Below are 24,302 nucleotides of genomic sequence, written 5' to 3' on the forward strand. Positions count from 1 at the left end.
CTCTGCCCCGCGAGGCAGATTAAAAGTAGACACAAGGTATGGATCACAGTCCGCCGGGGGGACCTTCCAGTCGCGCTAGGCGAGACTCTAGATCGCGAACCCAGGGCTCGACGGTCTCCACGTTGGAGCGGAGAGCAGCTTCGCCCTGCTGCATCTTTTCTTCGACATTCGTCAGACCTTCGCGCCATTGCTGGATCTCGGAGGCCATCTCGGCGTGGCGTTTCTCGAGCTCGTTGAGTGAGTCTGCGGCATGTGCTGCGCCGGCATGACAGGCGCGAAGGGAGCGTAGACGCTCGAGGACGCTGGGGAGCAGCGGGTGCAGGGACTGGATTGTTGGGAGGGTGGTGTAGAGGGCTTGGACTTTGGCGGCATGTTCGTCGTCTATGGAAGCCTCCAGGGCGGGGACGGTTTCGGCGTCGGAGCTTGCTAGTCGGGCGTTGTGAACGGCCTTTGCAGCCTCGAATGCCTTTCTGCGGGCTGCAGTGAGCGCCTCCGCGTCTGTAGTCAACTTTCGGACTCGGGTAGAGAGAGCTTCGAGGTGTGGGGTGGTCATGCTGGTCACGGTACTAGCACCTCCTGGCGCTGTATTTGCTGGACTAGTGCCCACGAGAAGACCGGTGAGTGCTGAGAGGCGGGAGGTGAGCTGGTCCAGAGCTGGGAGGACTGGGTGTGGTGTGGACTGGTTGATGCCATCGACAACAAAGGGATTAGAAGAGCTTGAGATGCCCATAGAGCTTTCTAGGAGTGCTAGCCGACTGTCGAATGCTGCCGCATGAGAGAGGATCCCTGCCGAAGAGGCAGTCGAGGCTGACAATACGGACACTGCTTTCGATGCCTCGCTGGATTGTGTCTTTTGGTCTGCAGAGCGTGTCTCGGATCCAAGTTTCTGAGACAATAGAGCTGCAGCCGAGTGTGATGAACTCGCCGCACTTCGCGAGGCGTGCAGGTTGTCAAGAGCACGGCTCAGTTCCGCAACGCCATCACCAAGATCTTCCCCTGACTTTTCGGCTGCTGCTGTACCCTGAGACGGTTCGTTTTCTTGTTCCGCAGCCTCGGGCTTATTGGCCATTTCCACCTTGAGCTCCTCAACCTCCCTCCGCAGCCGCGCAAGCCTCCGGTCAAGTGACTCGTCCTCGCTATCACTCAAATCACCAACCTCTTCCACCCCGTCCTCGCGTCTGCGCCGACGCCGACGACTCATGCTCTTGCTCCGGTATGCCTGCCGCTTCATAGAGATGCTATCTGAGAAATTGACATCACGAGCGTCTACGGCCGCGCCCATGAAGTGCATACGCGCGCGGTCAGGGTTGACACCCTCGCGGTCGATATCCGAGTTCGAGCCTCCGTCATCGTGGTCGGAGTCGGTACGGATAGTGGCAGTCTGAACATAATCAGTTGACTGGCCCCGATGACGTCTTTTTCCTGTGAAATCACCGGACTTACGGGCAATGTGGATGCTTCATCGGTCAAGTCGGGGGTCTCGTAGATATCCGGGGATGGGTCCTGGGTCCCGGTCAGTGGGGATTCATCTTGATTTCAGAATGACCACAGCAAGCACTCACTAGGTCAGGAAGACCGGCGTATTTCTTATTGAAAGACATGATTGGATTGGGGTAGCTCCCATAGTAAACACCGAAACTCCTAATCACATGTACAGTCAGCAATAGATCAGGTGACTCTAGCCTCGGATTCAGGAACAAACACATGCAATTGACGCAATGCCTCTCGAGGTTCATTAAATTATCCAAGACGCTATTTATGACGGGGTATAACTTGCTGGGATTCCCCTCTTTTCCCCTTTCCCCCTGGAAGATCAGCTCCCTCTTCGATTGACTTAAGAACCGTCCTATTGCTCCTTTATCTACTTCCCCCCGCCACCCCGCATTCTAGCTACTCCAGCTACAATATATACAACCTTCAAGATGGCCGCCCCCGTTGATATCACCCTCAAGAACTTGAGTGGAACATGGGTCATGGTATGTGAATGAATTCAAAACGTCTTAAAAAAAAAGTAATTTTAACTTTGCATGCAATAGGACTCAACCCATTCCAACCCAACAGACCCCGTTCTATCTCTGGTATGAATCCCCGAAGCCCTAACTACTCCCAGTTGCCCCAACTATAAAAACCACCAAGAGTCTCACAAACCCTTGACTTTCACCTCCCATAATTTAAATACATACCTTTGGAATCTTCCCTCCCCTCTGCACTATCCCAGCCCTATGCCCATAAATCCTATACAGCAAACTAACAAACCAAACAGCAAGGAATGGGCTGGATTATGCGCAAGACTCTGTCTCTCGCAACAGTGACGATCGACGTCCACGAATATAAAGACGCAGAGGATGCCACCCTCTACCACGTCGACGCACAGCAAACCATCACCGGCGGCATCCAAGGCACCAAGGAAGAGCGCAAGCTCGACTGGGCAGAGCGTGAGCACGTCGACCACATCTTCGGCAAGCTGCAAGGCCGCTCGCGCCACCTCAGCGGTGCCAAGGGCGAGGACGGCGTTGTGCGCCCAGTCCTCGAGGTCCAGACTAAGGTCGGTAAGCCCGAGGCTGATGCCAAGGTGCAGAAGTTCTTGTCTGGTGATATCCTTATCGATGGCTCGAAGAGCGAGGGCTTCCTTGCCGAGGAAGCCGAGGGTGAGTTCTTGCAGAGCTTTGTGAGGAATGTGGAGTCTGGCTGGACTGCTGAGCAGGTCTGGGGCTTTGAGACTGTTGGCGGCGAGAGACGTCATACTCGTCGTATTGTGGTTGCTAAGGGAAGCAAGGTTGAGTTTACTAGACTTGTCTACATTTTCAAGGAGCGCAGGGCTGAGTAAGATCACCTCGCTTTTTATGTACTGAGTATAAGCTCTGCGGTTGCACCAGGCTCTTGTATTAGTTTGCTATAACGATATGTTAATGGAGTATTCAACCTGATTCGTTTTCCCCCTTCTTTCTTTCAATCTATGATAAGGCGTATTGGGAGTACGTTGAGAAGAGTCCTAGATGTGCCATGAGGAGGCTCGTGCATTAATGAAACACGAAATGTTTGGCATTGTTTCATATTCGAAAGTCAATGTTATTAGACTGCTGTATCCGCGGTCTAATCTAGTAGTTCATATTCATGTTCACAAATGCTGTCATATAAAAGCAAGCATATGGCTCGGATACATTCATTGTAATCCACCAAATACACGAGGCTTTTCCTTTTTGAACAAGGGGGTCATTTTTAGAGTATCCATGATGGGCTAAGGGAGAATCATGAAAGCAAGGAAGGCAGACACCAGAACGTTTAGGAGTGGGTGGGCATCACCACGTGAGCCTTGGTGCTGACTGCATCCTCACTCTTCCAGTGGCTGGTCACGGTCTTCTGCTGGGTGTAGAACTGCAAGCCGGGCTTGCCGTAGAAGGTGTTGGCACCACCGCCAGCAATACTCTTCTTGTTGCCGGTGAAAGAGAACATGGGAAGAGGAACGGGGATGGGAACATTGATACCGAGCTGGCCGGCTTCACATTCCTTCTGGAACTTAGAGGCAGTCGAGCCAGAGCGAGTGAAGATGGCGGCACCATTGCCGTATTCGTTGGCATTGATCACATCGATGGCTTCATCCAGGGTCTCGGCGTTAAGACACACGAGAACGGGACCGAAGATCTCTTCCTTGTAGCACTTCATATCGGGGGTGACATTGGTGATGATGGTCGGGCCAACCTGCAAGACACATAATTAGTTGGCGTTATATGTCAGAGAAACTGCTCTAGATGAACTTACAAAGTTACCGTTGGGGTACTTCTCGGGCGCGAACCCACGGCCGTCCAGTAGAATAGTCGCACCCTCTTCCTCAGCGCTAGTGATGAGGTCCTCAATCCGCTTCTTGCTCTCGGGGCTAATCACAGGGCCGAGATCAGCACCTTCTTCAAAGCCACCATTTACGACGAGGGCCTTAGCCCGCTCGGCAATCTCAGGCAACCACTCCTTAGTTTCGCCGACCATAACGCAAGTGCTCAATGCCATGCAGCGCTGACCAGCAGCGCCAAATGCAGCGCCGACAATTGCATTAAGAGCCTGGTTCTTGTTGGCGTCGGGCAAGACGGCGGCGTGGTTCTTAGCACCTAGGTTGGCCTGCACGCGCTTGCCGTTGGCAGAGCCACGGGTGTAGATGTACTCGCCAGCACGGTTGCTACCAACGAAGCTGATAGCCTTGATAGCAGGCTCATCAAGAATGAAGTCCACAGTCGGAGCACTGCCGTGGATGATATTAATAACACCTGGAGGGAAACCAGCCTCTTTGGCAAGCTCTGCGAGGATCATAGCAGCGCCAGGGTCCCGTTCGGAGGGCTTCATGATCAAACAGTTACCAGTTGCGGTAGCAACAGGGATACACCAGAGGGGAATCATGGCAGGGAAGTCTTGGTGATAGTTAGAATCTGTGATGAGGGGTTGTAATCTTTAACATGCAACTTACTGAAGGGGCAGATAGCAGCCACAACGCCGAGCGGCTCGCGGTAGCTTCTTGTCTCCATGTCCTTGGCTACTTCCAAAACCTCACCTGTCATCTGAGTGGTGATACCACAGGCGGTCTCGGCGACCTGTAGGCCACGGAGAACATCACCCTTGGCGTCGGCGAAGGTCTTACCCTGTTCAAGGGTAATAGACGCGGCCAATCGGTCCCAGTGAGTACGGATAAGACTAGTAAACTTAAAGAGAATTTGTTGCCTGGCCATGATGCTGGTAGCTCTCCAGGCGGGGAAGGCCTTCTCGGCCGACTTCACAGCGGCCTTGAGCTCCTCATCCGTGCTCTGGGGAACACGGGTGACCAGGTTGTTAGTGGCAGGATCGTGAAGATCAATCCATTTAACTGCTTTAGATGACACAAATTCATTGTCGATGAAGTTAGCCGTGTCAATGGGGTTGGCAATCTTTTGGTGACTTGTCGGGTATTCAGTAGCAGTGGAGTCAGCTGAGGTCGTTGCAGTCACAAGGCGTTGGGCTGTTGCGTGCAAGCGACGAGTGGCAGAAAGTGATGAGCAAGGCACAGTGGCTCTACGGGAGACCAAGCTGGCAAGCGAAGAACTTGTGAGAGATCGGGATGAAGACACAGCTCTGGCAGTCACCGACACCGGCGTGCGGGGAACTGCGCGGAGAGTGGGGATAGCACCGGCAATGGACCGACGAGCAGCCATGATGAATTGAGGAGAGAAGAAACACAGGGAATAGGAAATGCGGTATTTAGAGAAAGGACACACAGAGTCGGTAGAATATAAAGGTAAACCCTGGCTCGGAGTGAAGGAACTACCACATAATGTACCTTACCCCAGGCCCGAGGTAAACCGCCTTAGTCATCTTCCCCATACAAATCCCCCAGATAAGCTAGCTCGGTGCTTTGAGCCAATGAGCGTGGGCCATTGATCGGCCAAATCGCCGACGCTGCCCTTGATCGATCCTGGGCTTGATTAGGAAGGTGATTCCGCAACGACCTGGGAAGCTGTGTATAACCCTCTAGTACCTGTGCGGAAGAAGCTTTTAGGGCTAAAGGAGTCATATTCATGACATTACTTGCTAAATGGTACTGGCACCGAGGCAATTGTTTCCAGAAAAAAATAAAGGTGAATAAAAATAGTCGAGATACAGCAGACAAGAAGTATACAAATCGGGCTTCCTTTCAATGTTCTTACTGAACCTTCCGACTACAACACTGGTCAAGACACAACAAGAGGGGGATCACTGCGGTAACGGTAACAAAATGCAAAACTCTTCGCTGATTGGGTTTATTGGGGGTAGAATTCTTTTCTGCGTATATTTGGCTTCCCATTATCGCATTTACTCGGCGGAAGAGCGGGTGTTGCGCTTGGTGGCACCGCCCTTGTTGGTATCAGCCGAGGAGCTGACAGCCTGTTCTTTCTTCTCCTTGGGAGCACTGGCCGCCTGCTTGCCCTTCTTCTCAGGGGCAGCGGCAGGGCTGCTGGCGCCAATGGCACCCACAACAATGAGGATCATGGTCAAGAGGAGCGCACCAAGGCCACCGGCCACTTCAGGCAGAGTCTTCGCAGCGTGAACAGGGTCCTCCTTGGCGAGCTCAACGAAGTGGTTGATCTTCTGGCGGACGAAGGTAACGGGGTCCTCCTGGAAGGTAACGGTGGTACCTTCTTCCTTGATCTCAGGCTTAGGCTTGGTAGCCTCCTCCTCAGCCTCCTCGATGGGGAACTTGACATCGAAAGTCTCCTTGCGGAGCTTCTCAGCATCCTCAACGGAGTGACCAATGTAGATGTTGTCAAACAGAATGTCGTTCTGCATGGTCCAAATCTCGAAGCCAATAGCACCCATAGGCTCGAGGTTGGATGGGGTCTTGTCCTCGAAGTAGGCGGGGTTCTTGATCTTACGAGGAGCCCAGACACCCTTGTAGGCAGGGTTCTCAATGAGAGGAGCCTCCCACTTGCCCTTGTACTCGGGGTTCTTGATCATAGGGCGGGTCCAGGTGCCACAGCCGGAGACATCAGCGCACTTGGGGTTGGGGACAGTAGGAGCGAGCCAATCTCCATCCTCCTCATCATCCCAATCCTCGGGCTTCTCGGCCTCGGGGTCGGGAATGCTGGTAGCCTCATCCGCGAGCCAGTCTTCGGGTTGAGTGGCCTCCTCGTCGAGAATCTCGAAGGGAGCCTCTTCATCCCAGTCAGCGGGCTTGGTGGCCTCGGGGTCAGCAATCTGAGCCTCATCAACCCAGTCGGTGGGCTTGGAATCCTTGGGATCATCAATCTCCTTCTCAGGGTTGACAGGAGGGTTGAAGTCCTCGAGAAGGCTGCCCTTCTTGTTGGACTCGCCGTTGACGAGGATCTCGAAGGTCTGATCGGGGTTGACGATCAGGGTGTAGAGGGAGGTGACCTTGTTGGTGCGGGCAGCAGGAGGAGTCTTAAGGTGCTTCTCCTCATATTCGCCGGTCTTGGGGTTCTTGTGACGGAAGATGAAGTGAACCTTGTTGGTGGCACCACACTTATCAGGACCAAACATGATGACATAGGGAGTGCCGTTGGAGAACTCCTCCTGGTGGAGCTTCTTGTTCTCCTGGAGAAGCTTGAGGTAGGCACCGCCGCAAACGAGGGAGTCTAGAACAAGAAAATCGCGATCAGCACATGAAGACACAAGTACATATAAGCCGTGGTTACTTACTCTGTGGCTTAACCTCATATTGAACCACCAAGGTCTTGCCCTTGTTGTCAATCTTCTTGGGGAACTTGGCGGAGATGGCGTGGTGAGCAGCAGCGTTCTTCACGACCAGACCCTTGTCACCGTTGATGCCCTTGAGGACAGATGGCTCCTCAACTGCCCATTCACCAACATAAGCCCACTCATCGTCGGCCTTGGTGTTGTCCTTCTTCGCGTGAGAAGGCTTCCACCGCGACTCCCAATCATCGGTGAATTGCTCAAGGAAGGGAGCTTTGAGACTGGTAGGCTAGTAGAAAGAAACCTGAGTCAGCAGAGAAGAACAAAGAGAGCTGTTGTTTACATACTGTGAAGGCAGGCTTCTCAATGACAGTGGTATCCGCAGTCTCCTCCTCTGCATGGGCATAGCCCATGAGACTGGCAGAGGAGACCAGAGCCGATGTGAACGCAGTATTAAAGCGCATCTTGTACAAAAACCCGGAAGGAATGAAAGTGGAGCGCACACCAAGGTGAGGAAAAGAGGAGGCGGTTTTATACAAAGCGGACACTGGAGGAAGGTCCAGGTGGCCTCTTCACTAAGCTACCCAATCGGGACTAGGGCGTGTACACACAGGTTCGATCTTATTCTACGCGTCGACGTTAAATATGCTTGATTGACTGCAATTCGCTCGATGTTGAGAGCTGGAGAGTACTGGAGGATTTGATCTTTTTTTTTTTTTTGTTAATTCTCTCTTTTTTCCTCTCTAAATTTCCAACGTGAGCCATTGCTATGGATCGATCAGATATGAATGGCGTAGTGACTGTGTCCACTGCCAATGTGTCCAATGCATTCAAAACGCAGATCCCCGCCGATTGTTCCCCCCGCCCAATCAATCATTGGTTGCTCGGCACTCGCGCAAACTTCATCTCAGGAACACAAGTCTGCGCAATTGAATCCGATATTTGCCAATAGGTGAGTGCTCTCCCTACCTTGAAATTGCTTCACTCCTTACATCTACCTGGAGAGGTATCTGCACAGGGTTGCTAATCTATTTTAATCAGCCCACCATGTGCTCCACAGATCAAGCCGTCGCAACCATTGACAACAATGACCACTTAGTCCAATCCGATGATCCCGAACACCCAGCCAACCTGATCCCCGAGCTCTGCCGCAAATTCTACAACTGGGGATGGGTGACTGGTACTGGAGGTGGTGTAAGCTCATATCGCGAAGAAAAAAAAAGTGCAAGGATACCCCGCTGACGGAAATTAGGCCTCAATCCGCCAAGGTGACCACATATTCATCGCCCCATCTGGAGTCCAGAAGGAATTGATTCAGCCTCAAAATATCTTCGTACTCCAATGGCCCACCCCTAAGTACCCTCCCTCGGACCGCAGCTACATCCGCAAACCCCTCAAGCTCAACCCCTCCGCCTGTACCCCGCTGTTCCTGACTGCCTTTGAGCAGGGTGCTGGCTGCTGCATCCACACTCACTCGCAATGGGCGGTTCTGGTCACCCTGCTAGTGGAGCGGGAGAAGGGTCCTGACGCTTGCTTTGAGATCAACAACATTGAGCAGATCAAGGGCATTCCTCGCGGCAAAGGCAAGGGCATGCTCGGATTCTTCGATACTTTGAAGATTCCTATTATCGAGAACACTGCTTTCGAAGAGGACCTCACCAGCGGCCTAGAGGCAGCTATGAACAAGTACCCAGACACATATGCGGTCCTTGTTCGGAGGCACGGAATGTAAGTCATGCCAACCCAGTCCATGCGACAATCGTGCATATACTAATGCGCTGGTACCTACAGTTATGTCTGGGGCGATACTACCGCCAAGGCAAAGACTCAGTGTGAGAGCCTGGATTACCTGTTCCAGCTGGCTGTGGAAATGCACAAGCTGGGACTCCCCTGGATCAAATAAGTCCTGCGCAGTTTCTGATGACTTTCTCTTATATTGGGTGATTCGAGCTGGAAATTTTTGGATTGATTGCCGCGATATGAAGAAAGCTCCAATTTAAATGATGTGACGTATTGGCGTTGAAAACAAGCTAGTCGAGATGGGCGTTGTAGAGATGATTGAACGTTGGGCAGCATTAAGTCACATATATCCGACGGAGAAAAACCCTAATAGCTTCCATAGCATCAATTAATATTGTCAATTGTCAATAAAAAGAGTGGTGGTAATGCGCAATCTTCAAGACCAGCAGGCCACCTTGTGGACAACAGCCCAGGTGGCCCCGGATCCCGTGAGTGACTAAGGAATGCGGATCGGCCTCCACTCCAACTACGAGCTCTCCCTCGCCAACTACTGCACTAAGCTTCATTCAAACCATTATTGCCAATTTCTTGATTCATATTTGCGTCCTTTGCCTCTCCAATCACTTTTGATCTCAATCCGTAACAATGGATCTCGACTCGGGAGACTCCCCGTGGGGCGGTAAGCAATCATGAAACCACAGCTCTTTGAATTGCGGTCTGATTTAGGATGCAGATGAGCCTTCGCAGTTCAAGCCCAGCGAGGGCTCCAAACCCGATACTCAAGGAGACAGTAGGTTTTCTGTGGCTCGTCTGCTTTCTCCACGACCCCTCACTAAGCGCACTCAACCATATAGCAGCCGGACAAACCCCCGCGTCAGACAGCTCACCCGCTGTCCGGGCACCAGGAAGACGAGGTCCTCGAGGGACACGCAAGATCAGCGCACAGGCCACTAAGCTCGAATCTGTCGATGATTCCGTCGACCCTCTCGGCCCATTGGGAGAAGCGCCCATCGAGCCTACCCCGACACCCGCAGATGAGGCACCGGCACCGCCTCAGAAGGAGCCATTTGCCGGACGTAGCGCGCGACCACTTTCCCCACCCTCCCAGGCTTCTACCGGAGCGGGGGTAGCGGACCCTGCCCATTTGGAGGGGGAAAGCGCAAGTTTCCGAGGACCCCCGCCTGTGCAACCGCCCGTGGAAGGGGATGGGCCGAAGAGACAGACGCAGCCCAGCATGAGTGTGGAACAGGCTGCAAAGCCATCCTTCCAGATCTATGTCGGAGATCCGCACAAAGTGGGAGATCTGACGAGCAGTCACATCGTTTACCAGGTTTCGACAAAGGTGATTGGAGCCCACTATGTAGACGTGAAGCCTACGGGTCGGCAAAGAAAAAACTGACAGTAATTGGCATGATCAGACAACATCCAAGGCTTATCGCCAACCCGAATTTACCGTCAGCCGCCGATACCGTGATTTCCTCTGGCTTTACAACTCCCTGCACGCCAATAACCCCGGTGTGGTTGTTGCGCCCCCGCCCGAGAAGCAAGCAGTTGGCCGATTCGATACCAACTTTGTGGAGTCAAGGAGAGCTGCCTTGGAACGAATGCTAAACAAGATTGCCGGTCATCATATTCTTCAACATGATGGCGACCTGAAAATCTTCTTGGAAAGTGAAGCTTTCAATGTTGATGTTAAGAATAAGGAAAATCGGGAGCCTGATATTGGCCCAAGTAAGGGAATGCTCAGCTCCTTCGGTATTTCCGTTGGTGGAGGAAGCAAGTTTGTGGAACACGACGACGTAAGTGATACATTTTTGATATCTTGGTCTTGCCTACTGACAGATATGTAGTGGTTCCATGACAGAAAGATCTACTTGGATGCATTGGAGAACCAGCTGAAGGCCCTAATGAAATCAATGGACACTGTGATATTACAACGAAAGGGACTTGCCGAGGCCGCAGGCGACTTTTCGAGCTCACTACATGCTCTATCCGCTGTAGAGCTGTCTCCAGCTCTCTCATATCCATTGGAAGGCCTGTCCGAACTTCAGTTGCGGATCCGGGAACTTTATGACCGACAGGCGCAGCAGGATGTTCTGACTCTCGGCATCACGATCGATGAATATATTCGTTTAATTGGAAGTGTCAAGATGGCTTTCACCCAGCGCCAAAAGGCCTTCCACACTTGGCACGCAGCAGAGTCTGACCTCCAAAAACGCAAGAATACTCAAGATAAGCTCCTTCGCCAGGGCAAGACTCAGCAAGACCGCTTGAACCAAGCCAACGCCGACGTCGCAGATGCAGAGCGAAAAGTCCATCAAACACGACTGGTCTTTGAGGATATGGGCCGCCTTATGAGAAATGAATTGCAGCGATTCGAAAAAGAGAAGGTGGAGGATTTCAAGTCTGGCGTGGAGACATTCCTCGAAAGCGCAGTCGAGGCCCAAAAGGAGGTAAGTTCTTAAAACTCCAGCAGCCTTATCTCATGTAGCATCTATCTAACCCGAACCACCCATAGTTGATCGAACTTTGGGAGACATTCCTTTTGCGCCTAGATGCTGGCGAGGAGGGTGTCCCCTATTATGTGCCTCCATCTGAGGCAGATGAGACACCCGCCCCGGCAGAGCCTACAGGATCGGGCCCAGACTCGGCGCCACTGGTTGCTGAGGATGGTGCTTGATAACCCCTATGCTGAGCTGCTCTGAACTACGGATGCTGGTTCTTAATATTCGAAAGCAGCGCATTCTACTGTGTCTCATTTTGTATTCATTATGGAATATCCCTCTCTTCATGTTTGTTTATGCCATGCTGCAACTTATGATGGTCTTCAGCAAGCTTTGTCGTTTTTTCTTCCATTCTCGCTTCACTCCGAATACCACTGTTCGCGTATTGTAGCAAATCAATTCATTCTTTGCAGTGGCCAATAGACACTGCATTCGTCAATACCTAGCCCTTCTGTCCTTTCTCCTGCGTTAGACTGATACTAATCCTGTACTCATCACTTGCAGCCCCGAAGATGAGCACTTGCATCTAATCTCTCACAGCCGCACGGATTAGATGCGATACCGAGACGTGGACAACAGTCGATAAAACCGTCCATTGTAGTGCGTCACCTAGCTCTATGATAGCCATATACTCCAGGGCTACTATCAAGGCTGCACCTGGTATCTTTCTGTGTATAACTGGGCTGCAAATACCAAGTCTATACTGAACATCTCGCAATTCCTGGTGAAATCTACGTCTATATCTGATTCCACTAGAGACTTGACAAGTACCTCATTCTGTAAGTAGTCCGTCGCGAATTGGAAATACCCAATATAAATCGATACGCAGTGCTACCCTTGTTGAAATCAGCACAGTATGACATTCACCTTCCACTATATCCCCAACAAGATTTCCAACAACTCCTAATAACGTAGGTTCATTCAGATCAGGGATATCCACCGACGAAATGACAGAAATCGCCGTCGACCTCTGAGACTCAGCCAATGTCAGATTCATCTGCGCAACAGGCCATTCATAGACTGGGTGGTTCTAGGTATTGCCCTTTCTGGTTTGTTCCTTGGATATAGTTATGATGTCTCGCTTGATAATAAAGCTCTCAATTTGTTTATTTGAGGTTGTCCGTTGGTAACATCGTCTGTAACGAGTGCATTGTGAAGAGGATTATAGAGGCCTTCGGAATACCCGGACCTTTGACCCCAGATACAGAGTTTGACGTCCTCAATGTCCCCGTCAGGAGTCTGATATGGATATACAAGTTAAATATGGTTCTCGATATTTCTATAGCCAGACTCACAGAGTTTAGCTTCTGGTGGGGTTGTGTGAGATCCTTGTGAGGTCTTTATGAGCGTAAACAGGTAGTAGTGTGCCCATGAGCGATGAAGAGGATGGACAAGATAAAATCCTCTCGGAGACAATAAACAGGAGATAGGGGGCTCCGTGGAGAGAAAAAGAGACTTCAAGGGGAACAGAGAGACTTCAAGTAAAGCCGATATATATAGAGCATGGATGAGGGAAAAGATGAATTCTTGGTATAATACAGCAGGCTCATACCAGACATATGTATATTGTACAAGATCAAAGACAAAGAAAAAGAAACATCAAAAGAAAAAAAATCCCAACTCCCGACACAAAACCAGGTCAACCTGATTACGATGCTTATTTCTTGCCGGCGAACTTGGGAACCTTCTTCTCAGGCGGGGGTGGCGCCTCATTCTGACCGAAAGCACTAATCAAATCGAGCAGGTTATCCTCTTCCTCCTGCTCTGCCTCAGCCTGTGCCTTAGCATCCGCCTCAGCCTTCTTCGCAGCAACAGGGTCCTTGGCTGCATCGGCATCAACGGGCGTGTTGGCATCGAAGCCGCGACCGAATCGGGCACGGAAAGCTGCCAGACGACCGGCCTCGTCGTCCTCGACGTTCATCAGCTTGCTGCTGGATGGGTTCCAGAGGAGGGAGTTGCGCGTGTCGCGCGTGGAGCGGTAGATCGGGGCGGGCGAGGTGGTGCGGTGGGTGAAGGTGCTGCCGTCCGAGAGCGTGATGAGCTGTGTGAAGGTGTAAGGGCGCTTAGGGCGACGGAGGAGTGTTGCGTGTCGGCATTGCGAGCAGACGAAGGTTGTGCCGCTTGATTGCGTGGGTCTTGTAGGGAGAATGGTGGTTGTTGAGTTGGTGATTGTGGCCGCGGTGCGGCGGAGGGAGGTGTGCATGGACATTTCGAATGGGTGGGTTCTTCAAGGCCAATGCAATTATTCGTAAAGGATTATCGAGGTCGGCGGAGATTGACGGGGCCGCAATGCTATCGGGGAGGATGCGGAGGTTCGAAGTTGAGCCCGAAGCAGAGAAATTATCGCGGGTTATGTAAGCGGGTTTATGATTTCGGGATTTTCATAACTTCGGATGACTTCATGTCCTATGGCTCTGGTGTCTCTTTGGTTTCTCCTCTGATCTAGACATGAATTGGATGAGTCGGAATATCTGTGATTTTGTATCCTGCGTGATTCCCTGAGCGCCTTCGAAAGCCCCGTCAATTCCAGGCCGGGATGAAGCTTGTAATTCCACGAGTCGCGCATGGAGCTGCTCGGACAGGGCTCGGAGGTAGGGTTCCATGACATATCTCCCAGAAATTCTATCCAGCGTACTAATGGCGTCTTTTAGAGCTGTCATTCATTAAGAACTACACACCCCGAGCCCTGGGCACATCTCTATCCCTCCGAAGCTCTCCACTTGTACCAAATACTGAATACCGACCACGATGTGATCAACGACGATATACCAGCGATGCTACAGTATCTTTAAAAGAGGAGAATCCCACAGGGAAGACGACTCTTCCATCCCACGAAAGCAATGTACAACAACCGCCCCAATCATCCTCAACATCTATATCCGACCAAGTCCGCCTCCTCATGCGTCGAGTCCCTTACCCCGTCGCAATCATCACAGCAACCGATCCCTCCGGCCCAGAAGATACAACCTCCTTCCGCGGCATGACCGTCTCCTCTTTTAGCACCGTTACCCTCACTCCCCATCCGGTGATCTCGTTCAACGTGCGCCGCCCATCAGAAACTCTGAATGCGCTACTTGCTTCGCGCAGGTTCCTAGTTCATTTGCTTGCACCGGGGCCGGCGACTGCTACCCTCGCAAGAGACTTCTCTAAGGGAAATAATACTCTCGCTGCTATATTGAGCGGACACGGGGAGTTTGAGTTTGCGGCTTTGCCTACTACGAATGAAGAAGGGCTCTCTCAAAAACCACTACCTATTCTCAAGCGGAGAGGGGAATCAGCCGCTGCTGATACTCGTGCTGATTTCCCTTTCGTATTTGAATGTGCCCTGCATCCGCAGAAGATTGATGTGCAGGATCACTCGATTGTACTCGGTACTGTTGTTCGCGCAATTGAGGGCTCTGAGTCTGTTTTGACTCAGGATGGTGCAGAGTTGAATGAACACTCACCTGAGCACCTTTGTTTAACATATGCAAATACCAAGTTCTGGAAGATGGGAGGTGAGCTTTGAACTTGGTTCTCTAAGACTCCGGCATGTCTGTGTTTGTTTGGGCTTGGATGGATAAGGATTGTAAATATACATGGGAACTTGGCGTTTGTTCTGTACATAGACTTTGAATTACCTAGACACACACACACTATTTACTATACGATTTTCCAGTAATCACAGGTGACGGAGATGAGAAATGCTTTCATGATATTGATGCGTCTACGCTTTTTGTGAAAGAGAGAGTATACAAGAACCGAGTATAGAACACATTTTGTCGGTGTTAAGAACACAACTGCCATGTATCTCACTTCCATCGGAACCATCCAGCCGCTATCCCATCGCGAGACACGTGCCGCAGTACCACAGTAACCCAAGAGACCAGGAGCCATCACAGCATCGGCCGACGAGAAAGAAGTTGACACCAACCGAACGGAACTAAAAGCACGGACGCACAATACCTAAGACCATTTCTCGAAAGACGAGCAGGAAGTCGAGATCGAGCACTGATGTGGCAGCGTAGCTAGACATCAGATCATGAGACCAACCGCCCAAAACTAGTCTCGCGACGAGTGCGGACTGCCGGTCCCACTTCCACTGCCACCACTGCCGCCACTGCCAGTGCCACTACCTCGACTCACTGCTCGCTGGAAAGGACTCAGAATTGGGCGACCACCCTGAAGCAGAAAGCCATTTCCGTCAAACCCAGAGCGAGGTTTGGTTTCACCAAGTAATTCGGCTAGGTCGAGCTGGAGAGGCGGCAGACGGGCTGTGTCCAGGAACTCAGAGTCAAATTGGCTGCGAGTAGAGCGATTTGAGAACGAACGGTCCCGGTGGTTGACTTCCGACCCAAAGTATGAGCCCACGTTACCGATGGGAGACGTTGGAAACTGTGGGAGGAAGGGTAGGTCCTGCGAAGGGCTCGTTGGATTCGACGGCATTTCGTGAACTGGCGAAGACGAGATCTGCAGTGGACTAGATCTCGCAGGGGGAAAGCTGAGACCCAACAAAGATCGAGCAGTAGGCGCAATGGTCGTAGACGCGTTGAATAACGGACCACTGGTCTCGGGGAAAGGGTTAGTGCCTGGTAGATTGCCTTCGGGAGTGAGAGGACCAGACTCGAGGAGCATCTGCTGTTGCTGTTGCTGAATGGACTGCTCGATTGCAGTTGCCTGCTGCCAGAGTTGACTTGTGCGTAACTGGAAGTCCTGAACAGATTGGCTGATGCTCGCAAATTGCTCATGGAAGTTGGTCTCCATCTTCGATTGGTCCTGCTCTCTGGCAAATTGTTCTGCGGCCCGGCGTTCTCTCTCATTCAAGCCTTGGGCATTGGCTGAGATGATACGCTCATACTGCTCGTTCACTCGGGTACGGCGACCCTGGAGTCGTTCCCGCTTCTGGATAGCCTGATTCAGTTCCGACTCCAGTGCTGCCACCTGCTGAGCGGCAGCTGTACGAGCAGCAGAAACCTCTTCCTTGGTCGAATTGAAAAGCTCCACTTCACGTTCGAAATCCGCCTTATGCGCTGTCCATTCTTCCATCTCCTCCTCAGGGACCTTTTCCATGGTGTCGAGCTGTACATCGAGCGCCGCAGTGGCTTCTTCGGTTTGGCGAATGTTTCGTTCCAATTGAAGTGAGCGTTGCTTCTGCCGATTCTCGTCATTTCCGCTGTGGAGGCGAGTGTTGAAGTTCTCTAGTTCTTTCCGAATTTTCGAAATGACAGCCTTGTGGTCATTCTTCGTCTTCTTCAAGCGATTGCGCTTTTCGTTTAGCTTGGACTCCGCGTTGCTGATGGAGTTCTTGAGCGTCGTTGTGGGGGATGATGGACGGTAAGTCGGCTGCGGGGGTGTTGATACTGCGGAGACCACTATGTAACCAATCAATACCAGCAGAAAGAAACAGTTCCTTAAAATATCAACATACCTTGCTCTGTGTCAGTTGTTATAGGAGTCTTGACACTCATGGCGCAGATTTCCTCATCGGTATCACTTCGCACAAATGCACAGGTGTACGCGCAATTAGGAGCAAGTCCAGCGATTTCACCACGCCATTGAACCACACTCGGCCCTTTGGCATCCGAAACCCTGCAGATCGAAGCTGTGGCCCAGAGCGCACCGTTGACGCAGACGTAGAACGGTTCCATGTCCCCCTCTAAACGCCCGGCTTCAAAGGAGCCGGAAATAGCGGGGTCATCGGTAAATTCACCCGCGGCAAATTTGATCGAGGAGCTGTCCACATCCGTAATCCATACTAATCCATCGTCGAGAGAAACGCCTTGCAGATCCTCCTCTGTCATTGTGATATTGCGAGCCGTCTTGGAAGTAGCTCGTGAATGTTCATATTCTCGCATAACCGTGACCTTTGTACTGGCGAGAGCAGCCCAGAACGGTTGACGGCTCCGAACTTGATTGGCTTGCCGTCTGCGTTTCTTGGCTGATGTAAAACGATCCTTTCCGTCCTTCAATTGACCGTCAGGCCCAACGAAAGAAGACGAAACACTAGCAGCAGATTCTAGAGCAGAATCTGCTTGTCCTTGTGACCCCGCAGAAGCCTCGGTATCACCCCGCTTGCCAGCCCGTAACGGTGTCGGTGACCGATTCTTGGCCATCGAACGTCGTGCCATTGCGGTTCCGGCTTGTGCTAGGATGTGCACCGCAAGAAGGCTGCGAAGCCAGCTTGGGGAAGTTTGTGCTTCGGAGCGTCGGAACTCGGCGGGTAACAGGTGCGAATATTGAGAGAGGATATCGGGACTGAGTAGTTTAGCAGAGACAAGATGACCCAAAACAAAGTCTTGAATGCCTTTGCTGCGAACAAGATGAAGAAGCAGAACAATTCCGACACAGAGAGCGTTAACCCCGCCGTTCTTCCCGGAACCCCCGCCACCCAAGGTGATAGCAACCTGGACATGAGCGAGATCGATGGCGAAGTTCTGTGCCCATGTCCACATAAAGAGGCCCCAGAGCAGTATGCAGAACCCATCCATCGCAATCATAGTCCCCAGAGATGGCGTTCCAGCCGGACCCTGAAAGATATCAAAGTTCGACGATAAGGAACCGGCTGCGGCGCCACTCGGAGGCATGAAAGTCAATGAGGCGAATAAGAACTGAACCAGAGTCAAGACCATCGGCGGAAGTTGCAGCAGAAAAATCAAGATGGCGATGGTGTCATACATGGGGCACGACTTCAGAATGGTGGATGCGAGCTGGAGCGGATTGATCGAGGCATTGGATCCGGAGCGTTTCGAGTTTCCATTGCGAGAACCATGGCCTGCCATGCCCCCGTTCTGGGACACATCGTCGACTTCCTCCGCACATGCCATTTCTGCACCCTTGCTGTGTCCGTTCAACATTCCACGCACATTGCCATCTACCTTCGTGGTATCCCCTCCTTTGCCGGAAGCTGTCGGAGATACAACGGCCGTGTCGCTCGTAGACCGTACCGAAGCTAGATCGAGGTGAGCAGACGCGCCCGGACCGGTAGCAGAGCCGTTGCCCGAGGTGCCGTTCAGATGGCCGCTTGACCTTTGCTTAGTTACTTTCTTGCCGGGACCGACAACGCCATTCTCCTGCCGATTGCTCTGGTTCTTCCTAGCCGCAGCGGAGCGTGGCATGGACGAGGGAGCCCGAAACCCAGGTCCGAGTCAGCTTGGCGGGATGAAGCCAAGGACTGGGACCAGGAAAAAGGCGAAAACGGACTAAAATTGGATGATGTGAGGAGTGAGGATGTGGTGTAAGTCGTGATATAATGAAGATGGGAAAGAAAAAGAGTCGAAGGTAAAAGGGAAAAAGAAGAGAAAGAAAAAGGAAAAAAAGAGAGAGAGACAAGAGACGATGCTCTACGGGAAGCGTGAAGGGGAAATGGAAAAGTGCCCAGGTGGAATTGTATGAGGTCGAAAAGAAACAGAGCTGGTATTGGTATTGTCACTGCCTGTCGATCACCGGTACTTTTGGGGTAGGCGGTACCTAGGTTCAATACCATCGGCCCTTAGGCCACCGAGGTACTGTGTACCTGAGAACGACTGCAAATTCGCATCCGCCAAAGCTGGTATTAAGGCTGTGCCTTAGGTATTCCCGTGGCTTCTTTGTCGATCTGGAGTTTCTGCATGGAAAATCCCAGGGCCCAACCCACCGCCAAGCTTTCCCTGTTAAAGAATGTGTTTGACAATCCTCTTTTACTGTTGACAGGTCACGCTCTCACCTACGGTTGCCAAGTCATGCAACGCGGATACTTACACGTCGACCAATCCTAAGCTCTTTGCTTTCTGAAATCTGACGAATGTTACCGAATCGGTCCTGCCTCGGATGGAGGTTTTTCCTCGGACTAGCGCTGAGAAGCTAGAGGCGATGGAGTACTTCATACTTCGTACTTCGTACAACATACGTTGTACTCCGTGCAGACTGCACCCTACAGATCAACTTGGACACCCGTTCAGATCATTGGTGCCTATTTGCTAACCATCTACTCCGTACTCCGTATCCAGTTGATGATCGACCAGGCCTTGACCCGTCTGCTGCGGGGTCATCCTTGCAACAGACTTGCGACAAACGTTACGAATCCTCATGGTACTCCGTATGATGTGATAGATTGCCGATTAAAATGTGCTTGTTGGTATTGACGCGACTGGGCAGAGAAACCATGGGAGATACATAGGTATGGGAAACAGAAAAGCTTGTGTGTACAACATATTAACAAGGCTGACCACATTCTCGCTGCGATCATCACATGCTCGGCTATCTCGTGCATCCTCCTGAAAGCTCCGCACATAAAACAATCCACAGATTTGCTGGGTGGATCTATAAAACGTGGTGTTCGAGGACATGCCTTGATGGCGCAGGCTAATGCGCTACATGCACCATAAAACATAGGACATTTGAGAGGAAACATGCAAATTACAGTCTTGGCCCTTTCCGATCTTCCCCCTCCTATGCGATACCCAGGCTTGGCAGGGTTTCGTAGATCAGCCACAAACTTAGTAAAGATCGGCCCGACAGCCGTGATGGCTTTGGGTGATTTTTGATTCATGCGGTGAGTCCTACCTCTTTTGTACACCTCAGAATTGATTAGTTTTAGCGCTTTGCACTTCTAAGTTTTGAAGTTGAATATTCCCTCCCCCCCAAAAAATTACTCAATTGATGGTAACCTCTTCATACTGGCGTTGTTTTAGCGTGCCCCCTAGCCTTTTTTTTAGAACCGGATTTTACCTGGGTCCGATCAAATTCGGCTTGTTACGGTCGATCATTTCGGGTTTTCTGCTGGTTCCGGCATCCATGTCCTGGTTCGGCAGAGTCTTCAAGTGCATGTACCGCCCTCATGGGTCAGTAGTTGCCAAAGGCAAAGAATAAATATCCATGGATGCACTTTAGAATCATCGATCCTGGGAGATAGCTTGTAAAGTGGATTTGTATGTGCGTCCTGGGCCCTTTTAACGTTCTGTCTTTTAGTTTGTTCAATTTTCCATACAGGGTAGTTCGTGGGTCCAAATGCGCTTAGAGTTTACTCTGGCCGCATCGAGTTAGCACAGTGGCCAGGAACCTAGGTAGAACGTTTACACCACGTGCACGTACTCCGTAGTATCCGTGGTGCTACGGAGTACATGACGCTGTTTCCTGCATCGGGGATATCTACACACCGAGTGTACATCCTAGAATCTACACCGAATCCAACATGTCATAAAACACAATTTCATTCGAAAGATACGAGTGGTATACGCCCGTACGCGCAAATTTCACTTGGAGGGTCAGAATAGCGAAATGTACATTTTATTCCCTTGTTTCACCTTGATTCTGTAACCGGTTAGGAATGAGCTCCGAAGCAGTGTATGAAATGTGGAAGGAATGAACAAGGGATATATAACAATCTTCACAATATGTAGATGGATAATATGTATCCAAGCGTACATACTTCGGCGGGACAAACCTAGAACCCCAGGTTTACATTCCATCCCCCGCTTATTGTTAACTTAAATTCGAAGCAAGATTCTTTTGACTTACCTTCATGATTTGGTCTGTGCGAGTGGCATCTTGTAATGTGAAGATTCCAGGGCTTCAATCTTTCAGCCTAGGCAGATATCAGCCACCATAACCCAAGTTTGTTCTTTTCTCTTTGGATTTTACACACTATGCTTTTCCGGTTTTAATTGAGCATCAAGACGATATCAAAGGGATCACTAGAGGCGCACCGTATCTTATGTCCCAGATTAATTCTCGGTCAGCTATCAAGAGGCGTCTAGGTAAAAATCTGCTGCCCCGGAGAACATTTAGAGGCGGGATTCTAGGCTCTCTGAATCCATGGCCCCGCTAAAGCAGCGAAGATAAGATAGACAAATAGACAACTGGAATGGACAATATCAATTTTAGTGGCTTCTTAGCACATAAACGAGCATCGGAATAAGTGTCATTGACACGAAGACAGCCAAACCACCTAATAGGTATTAGTGAAATGTTATTCCTCTTCTATTCCCTGTTCACGCTATACAACCATCAAAAATACTCATGTAAATACACCTAGGAAACCATGAGGGTAACGTACTGTTGTTGAAATAGGCACCTGCCAAACCGAGGTCGCACCTGTACCATATTAGTAATCGCCATCGTGCGGGACCTGGCGTGGGGGTCTACCTGAGCAGACCCACGGATATCATTCAGAGCCGCAACCTTGTGACACCTAACCTAGAGGTTCCAAGAAATCACCCAAGTCAATTCCTACAACCACAGTCGGAAGGGTCACGTATAAAATGTCGCAGACTAAGTCCACATTTCTCTCGCGAGAGCCCCTGGTATGTGCTCCTAGCCCGACGATACTATTCGCACCACTCATGACAGTTTCAGGATTCCCAAGAAGCCAAGTGGAAGCGATTAGTGATAACGCATTACATCGATCCCCACGGGGTCAAGAGAGATTGGGAGTCTGCCGAGCGCCAGGTACACATTTTCTCCTTGTACATAGATCTGATTACAACGACCTAATCAGATTCATATTTATAGACAAGACCAAAAGACTCCCAGGTCGACGGGGTCAGCATTGTCGCTCTTCTGAACAAACCGGGTGGTTGTGAGATCCTTCTGGAGAAGCAATATCGGCCCCCAATCGACCAGGTCGTCATTGAGCTCCCGGCAGGATTAATCGATGCAGGAGAGACAATCGAGCAGACTGCGGTTCGAGAGTTGAAGGAAGAAACTGGGTATATTGGCGTGGCAAATAGAACTAGTGGTATCATGTACAATGGTGGGTCTATTTTTTTGTTTTGTCATTGAGGATTCGCTGACTTTGAGATGTCCTATTTAGATCCGGGATTCTGCAACGCTAATCTCAACCTGGTCTATGTTCAGGTTGACATGTCTCTTCCAGAGAATCAGAACCCCAAGCCGGAACTTGAGGATAACGAGTTTATTGAATGTTTCACGGTGCCGGTGTCAGATCTTTCTGCTGAGTTGCAGAAGCTGGAAAGCGAGGGGTATGCGATCGATGCCCGGATAGCATCTATTGCAGAGGGGATTGAGATTGCAAAGAGCTTGAAGCTCTGAGTTGCCCGATTGGTAATATTGAAAGTCGAGTTTTTGTTGCTTTCACCGGTAGGAATGCGAACCACGTGTGATAATAGAATGATTTGCGGGTGACTTGCTGCTTGACGATATCAGAAATATTGATATAGAAACACCCCAATGACATCCAAAGAAATCATTAAAAAAGCGAGAAGAGGTATTGCTACTCCTGAGTTCTCAGGCTTAGGCTCGCAAGTGCCAATCCTGTACCAATAAGATCTGAGTTGAAAACCAAGCTCATTTTAAACATGATATTCTAATCCATTTCAACTGCCTCTATTGACAATATAACCAAATGGACAACCCTCGCCTGAGCTATCTGTTGGACACACTTGAGACAAATCGTATGTACAAAGCGCAGAGAACCGCATCTGTCTAATCAAGTGGCCGAAAGATTAGCAAAGGAACATACTCCTTCGCAGCTCCACATGAACGCGCAACTTTAATTACTGCGACGCAGATCCGTGGTCCTCGACAGCATCGGCCGCATCCCAGCTCTCAAGCTCAAGAGTACGGACTCGGTTTTCAATATCTGCAATTCGCTGAATCCAGTCCTTCTTTTCCTGCTCTTGCAGTTTCCAGATAATCTCGAACTGCTCCTTGACAAATGGTGGGAATTCAGTGGCCTTGCGGTTCTTCGGGTAGTCATAGATCACAATATCCTCGAAGCAACGAGCAGCAGGGCGTTGGTGGGCTTCAGAAAGGATCATGAGTTCAAACCGGAAGACTGATTGGGATGATAGATGCCCAGACGAGTCTTCAATCAACTTGTGGTAGACAGTGACTTTGTCGGGGGATTCCATAGGCTGCGCAACAATTAGTAAATTGGATTATTTAGATCCTGTCCCAGACATGCGGGTTCAGGTCCTTAGGATACTGTACAAATTTATAGTCCACTTTGATACTCTTTAGAATCAGTCCGATTCCCTTGGAGCTAACCATGTTGGTCCATTCTTTTTTGTTTGCGGGATCAATGTGTGTCCCGATCTTGCGTGTCCAGTTGACTCGAGCCGTTTCGGCATATCGGACATAGGTAACGTTGTTGACGTGACCTACATGGATGTGTTAGTACTGCATAACTAGCACGCTCGCAGGGAGCAGACAAAAGAAATAGAGATAAGAGCCATACCCTAGTTCCCATGTTAGTGTTGATCCAGAAATCCGAGGTTGTATGTACAGCAAATGCAACAGCCAGGGGGGTACGGATGTTCTCACCATCAGATCCTAAGCCAACACAAAGAAACCTAGCATCAGCAACTTTTTCTCCCAATTTATATTAAACTGTCTATGCATCAGACTCCTACCTGTTCTCCCCAGACCACATTATGACGAAACAGAGCGCGCCGGTTCTTATCCGTGAGGAATCCCTCGCTTCCAGCGATCAATTCTCGCCATTCCCCAGCCAATTGCTGCAAAATCTTTCCCCCCTCTTCAATCTGAGCTGGATTCATCCCAAACATCAAACATTTCCCAATCCTCCGTTTGGTCATGGTGAGCCATCGCGCATCGATCGGTTTTATCGCCGAATGCGCAACATTTTGGCCGCCGGAGGTTACTGGGGAGGTTTGAGAGAATAGACGACGGGTGACATTTGGATATGGAGAGATTGAGGCAGGGAGATGCGCTCTGAGAGCTGGTCGGGCGAACATTGTCGTGTCGTTGTGGAGAGACGTAAATTGGAGAACATCCCCAGACTTTCGATTTGGTCGGCCCTTCGATAACCGATAAATGGGAAAGCTCGGGCCACTATCGGCGACAACCCCGCGCGATTACCCGCCTAGGCTCGGGGCTACAGTATAGGTAGTATTAGATGGTTCTCTAGATAAATATTTATGTGACTCTACTGTCATCTCTAAGTCAAGTATGCAATTGATATCGCGAGGATTT

General features: G+C 50.6%; 11 protein-coding genes across 11 annotated transcripts; 5 read left to right on the forward strand and 6 right to left on the reverse strand.

The window, feature by feature from the left end:
- Positions 1 to 43: 43 nt before the first annotated feature.
- Positions 44 to 1,601, reverse strand: N7457_007395 (uncharacterized protein; the record flags this gene model as incomplete). The annotated part of the gene is made up of 3 exons (XM_057178438.1): positions 44 to 1,381; positions 1,444 to 1,503; positions 1,563 to 1,601. 3 exons carry the CDS (start codon positions 1,599 to 1,601, stop codon positions 44 to 46), a joined length of 1,437 nt encoding a protein of 478 aa, XP_057030182.1.
- Positions 1,602 to 1,922: 321 nt separating this feature from the next.
- N7457_007396 (uncharacterized protein) lies at positions 1,923 to 2,827 on the forward strand (the record flags this gene model as incomplete). Its single annotated transcript, XM_057178439.1, has 3 exons — positions 1,923 to 1,976; positions 2,037 to 2,078; positions 2,264 to 2,827. 3 exons carry the CDS (start codon positions 1,923 to 1,925, stop codon positions 2,825 to 2,827), a joined length of 660 nt encoding a protein of 219 aa, XP_057030183.1.
- Positions 2,828 to 3,282: 455 nt separating this feature from the next.
- N7457_007397 (CoA-acylating methylmalonate-semialdehyde dehydrogenase) lies at positions 3,283 to 5,171 on the reverse strand (the record flags this gene model as incomplete). The annotated part of the gene is made up of 3 exons (XM_057178440.1): positions 3,283 to 3,699; positions 3,760 to 4,397; positions 4,454 to 5,171. 3 exons carry the CDS (start codon positions 5,169 to 5,171, stop codon positions 3,283 to 3,285), a joined length of 1,773 nt encoding a protein of 590 aa, XP_057030184.1.
- A 637-nt stretch (positions 5,172 to 5,808) lies between these two features.
- clxA (calnexin) lies at positions 5,809 to 7,610 on the reverse strand (the record flags this gene model as incomplete). Its single annotated transcript, XM_057178441.1, has 3 exons — positions 5,809 to 7,088; positions 7,153 to 7,435; positions 7,494 to 7,610. 3 exons carry the CDS (start codon positions 7,608 to 7,610, stop codon positions 5,809 to 5,811), a joined length of 1,680 nt encoding a protein of 559 aa, XP_057030185.1.
- A 583-nt stretch (positions 7,611 to 8,193) lies between these two features.
- On the forward strand, positions 8,194 to 9,049 carry mde1 (methylthioribulose 1-phosphate dehydratase MDE1; the record flags this gene model as incomplete). The annotated part of the gene is made up of 3 exons (XM_057178442.1): positions 8,194 to 8,340; positions 8,399 to 8,874; positions 8,938 to 9,049. The coding sequence occupies 3 exons, from the start codon at positions 8,194 to 8,196 to the stop codon at positions 9,047 to 9,049; spliced, it is 735 nt and encodes a 244-aa protein (XP_057030186.1).
- A 482-nt stretch (positions 9,050 to 9,531) lies between these two features.
- On the forward strand, positions 9,532 to 11,566 carry N7457_007400 (sorting nexin 1; the record flags this gene model as incomplete). The annotated part of the gene is made up of 6 exons (XM_057178443.1): positions 9,532 to 9,565; positions 9,620 to 9,676; positions 9,741 to 10,228; positions 10,305 to 10,685; positions 10,737 to 11,339; positions 11,405 to 11,566. 6 exons carry the CDS (start codon positions 9,532 to 9,534, stop codon positions 11,564 to 11,566), a joined length of 1,725 nt encoding a protein of 574 aa, XP_057030187.1.
- Positions 11,567 to 13,047: 1,481 nt separating this feature from the next.
- N7457_007401 (mitochondrial 54S ribosomal protein bL31m) lies at positions 13,048 to 13,599 on the reverse strand (the record flags this gene model as incomplete). The annotated part of the gene is made up of 1 exon (XM_057178444.1): positions 13,048 to 13,599. One exon carries the CDS (start codon positions 13,597 to 13,599, stop codon positions 13,048 to 13,050), a length of 552 nt encoding a protein of 183 aa, XP_057030188.1.
- Positions 13,600 to 13,926: 327 nt separating this feature from the next.
- Positions 13,927 to 14,898, forward strand: N7457_007402 (flavin reductase family protein; the record flags this gene model as incomplete). The annotated part of the gene is made up of 2 exons (XM_057178445.1): positions 13,927 to 13,981; positions 14,042 to 14,898. 2 exons carry the CDS (start codon positions 13,927 to 13,929, stop codon positions 14,896 to 14,898), a joined length of 912 nt encoding a protein of 303 aa, XP_057030189.1.
- A 437-nt stretch (positions 14,899 to 15,335) lies between these two features.
- Positions 15,336 to 18,484, reverse strand: N7457_007403 (uncharacterized protein; the record flags this gene model as incomplete). Its single annotated transcript, XM_057178446.1, has 3 exons — positions 15,336 to 15,380; positions 15,516 to 16,741; positions 16,798 to 18,484. 3 exons carry the CDS (start codon positions 18,482 to 18,484, stop codon positions 15,336 to 15,338), a joined length of 2,958 nt encoding a protein of 985 aa, XP_057030190.1.
- A 3,123-nt stretch (positions 18,485 to 21,607) lies between these two features.
- Positions 21,608 to 22,397, forward strand: N7457_007404 (NUDIX hydrolase; the record flags this gene model as incomplete). Its single annotated transcript, XM_057178447.1, has 4 exons — positions 21,608 to 21,649; positions 21,696 to 21,794; positions 21,858 to 22,098; positions 22,159 to 22,397. The coding sequence occupies 4 exons, from the start codon at positions 21,608 to 21,610 to the stop codon at positions 22,395 to 22,397; spliced, it is 621 nt and encodes a 206-aa protein (XP_057030191.1).
- Positions 22,398 to 22,861: 464 nt separating this feature from the next.
- Positions 22,862 to 24,064, reverse strand: N7457_007405 (thioesterase family protein; the record flags this gene model as incomplete). The annotated part of the gene is made up of 3 exons (XM_057178448.1): positions 22,862 to 23,221; positions 23,268 to 23,467; positions 23,746 to 24,064. 3 exons carry the CDS (start codon positions 24,062 to 24,064, stop codon positions 22,862 to 22,864), a joined length of 879 nt encoding a protein of 292 aa, XP_057030192.1.
- Between the last annotated feature and the right edge of the window lie 238 nt (positions 24,065 to 24,302).

Source organism: Penicillium paradoxum (assembly GCF_028828445.1).
Source record: "Penicillium paradoxum strain IBT 22861 chromosome Unknown utg000006l_segment0_segment0, whole genome shotgun sequence".
Classification (NCBI taxonomy): domain Eukaryota; kingdom Fungi; phylum Ascomycota; class Eurotiomycetes; order Eurotiales; family Aspergillaceae; genus Penicillium; species Penicillium paradoxum.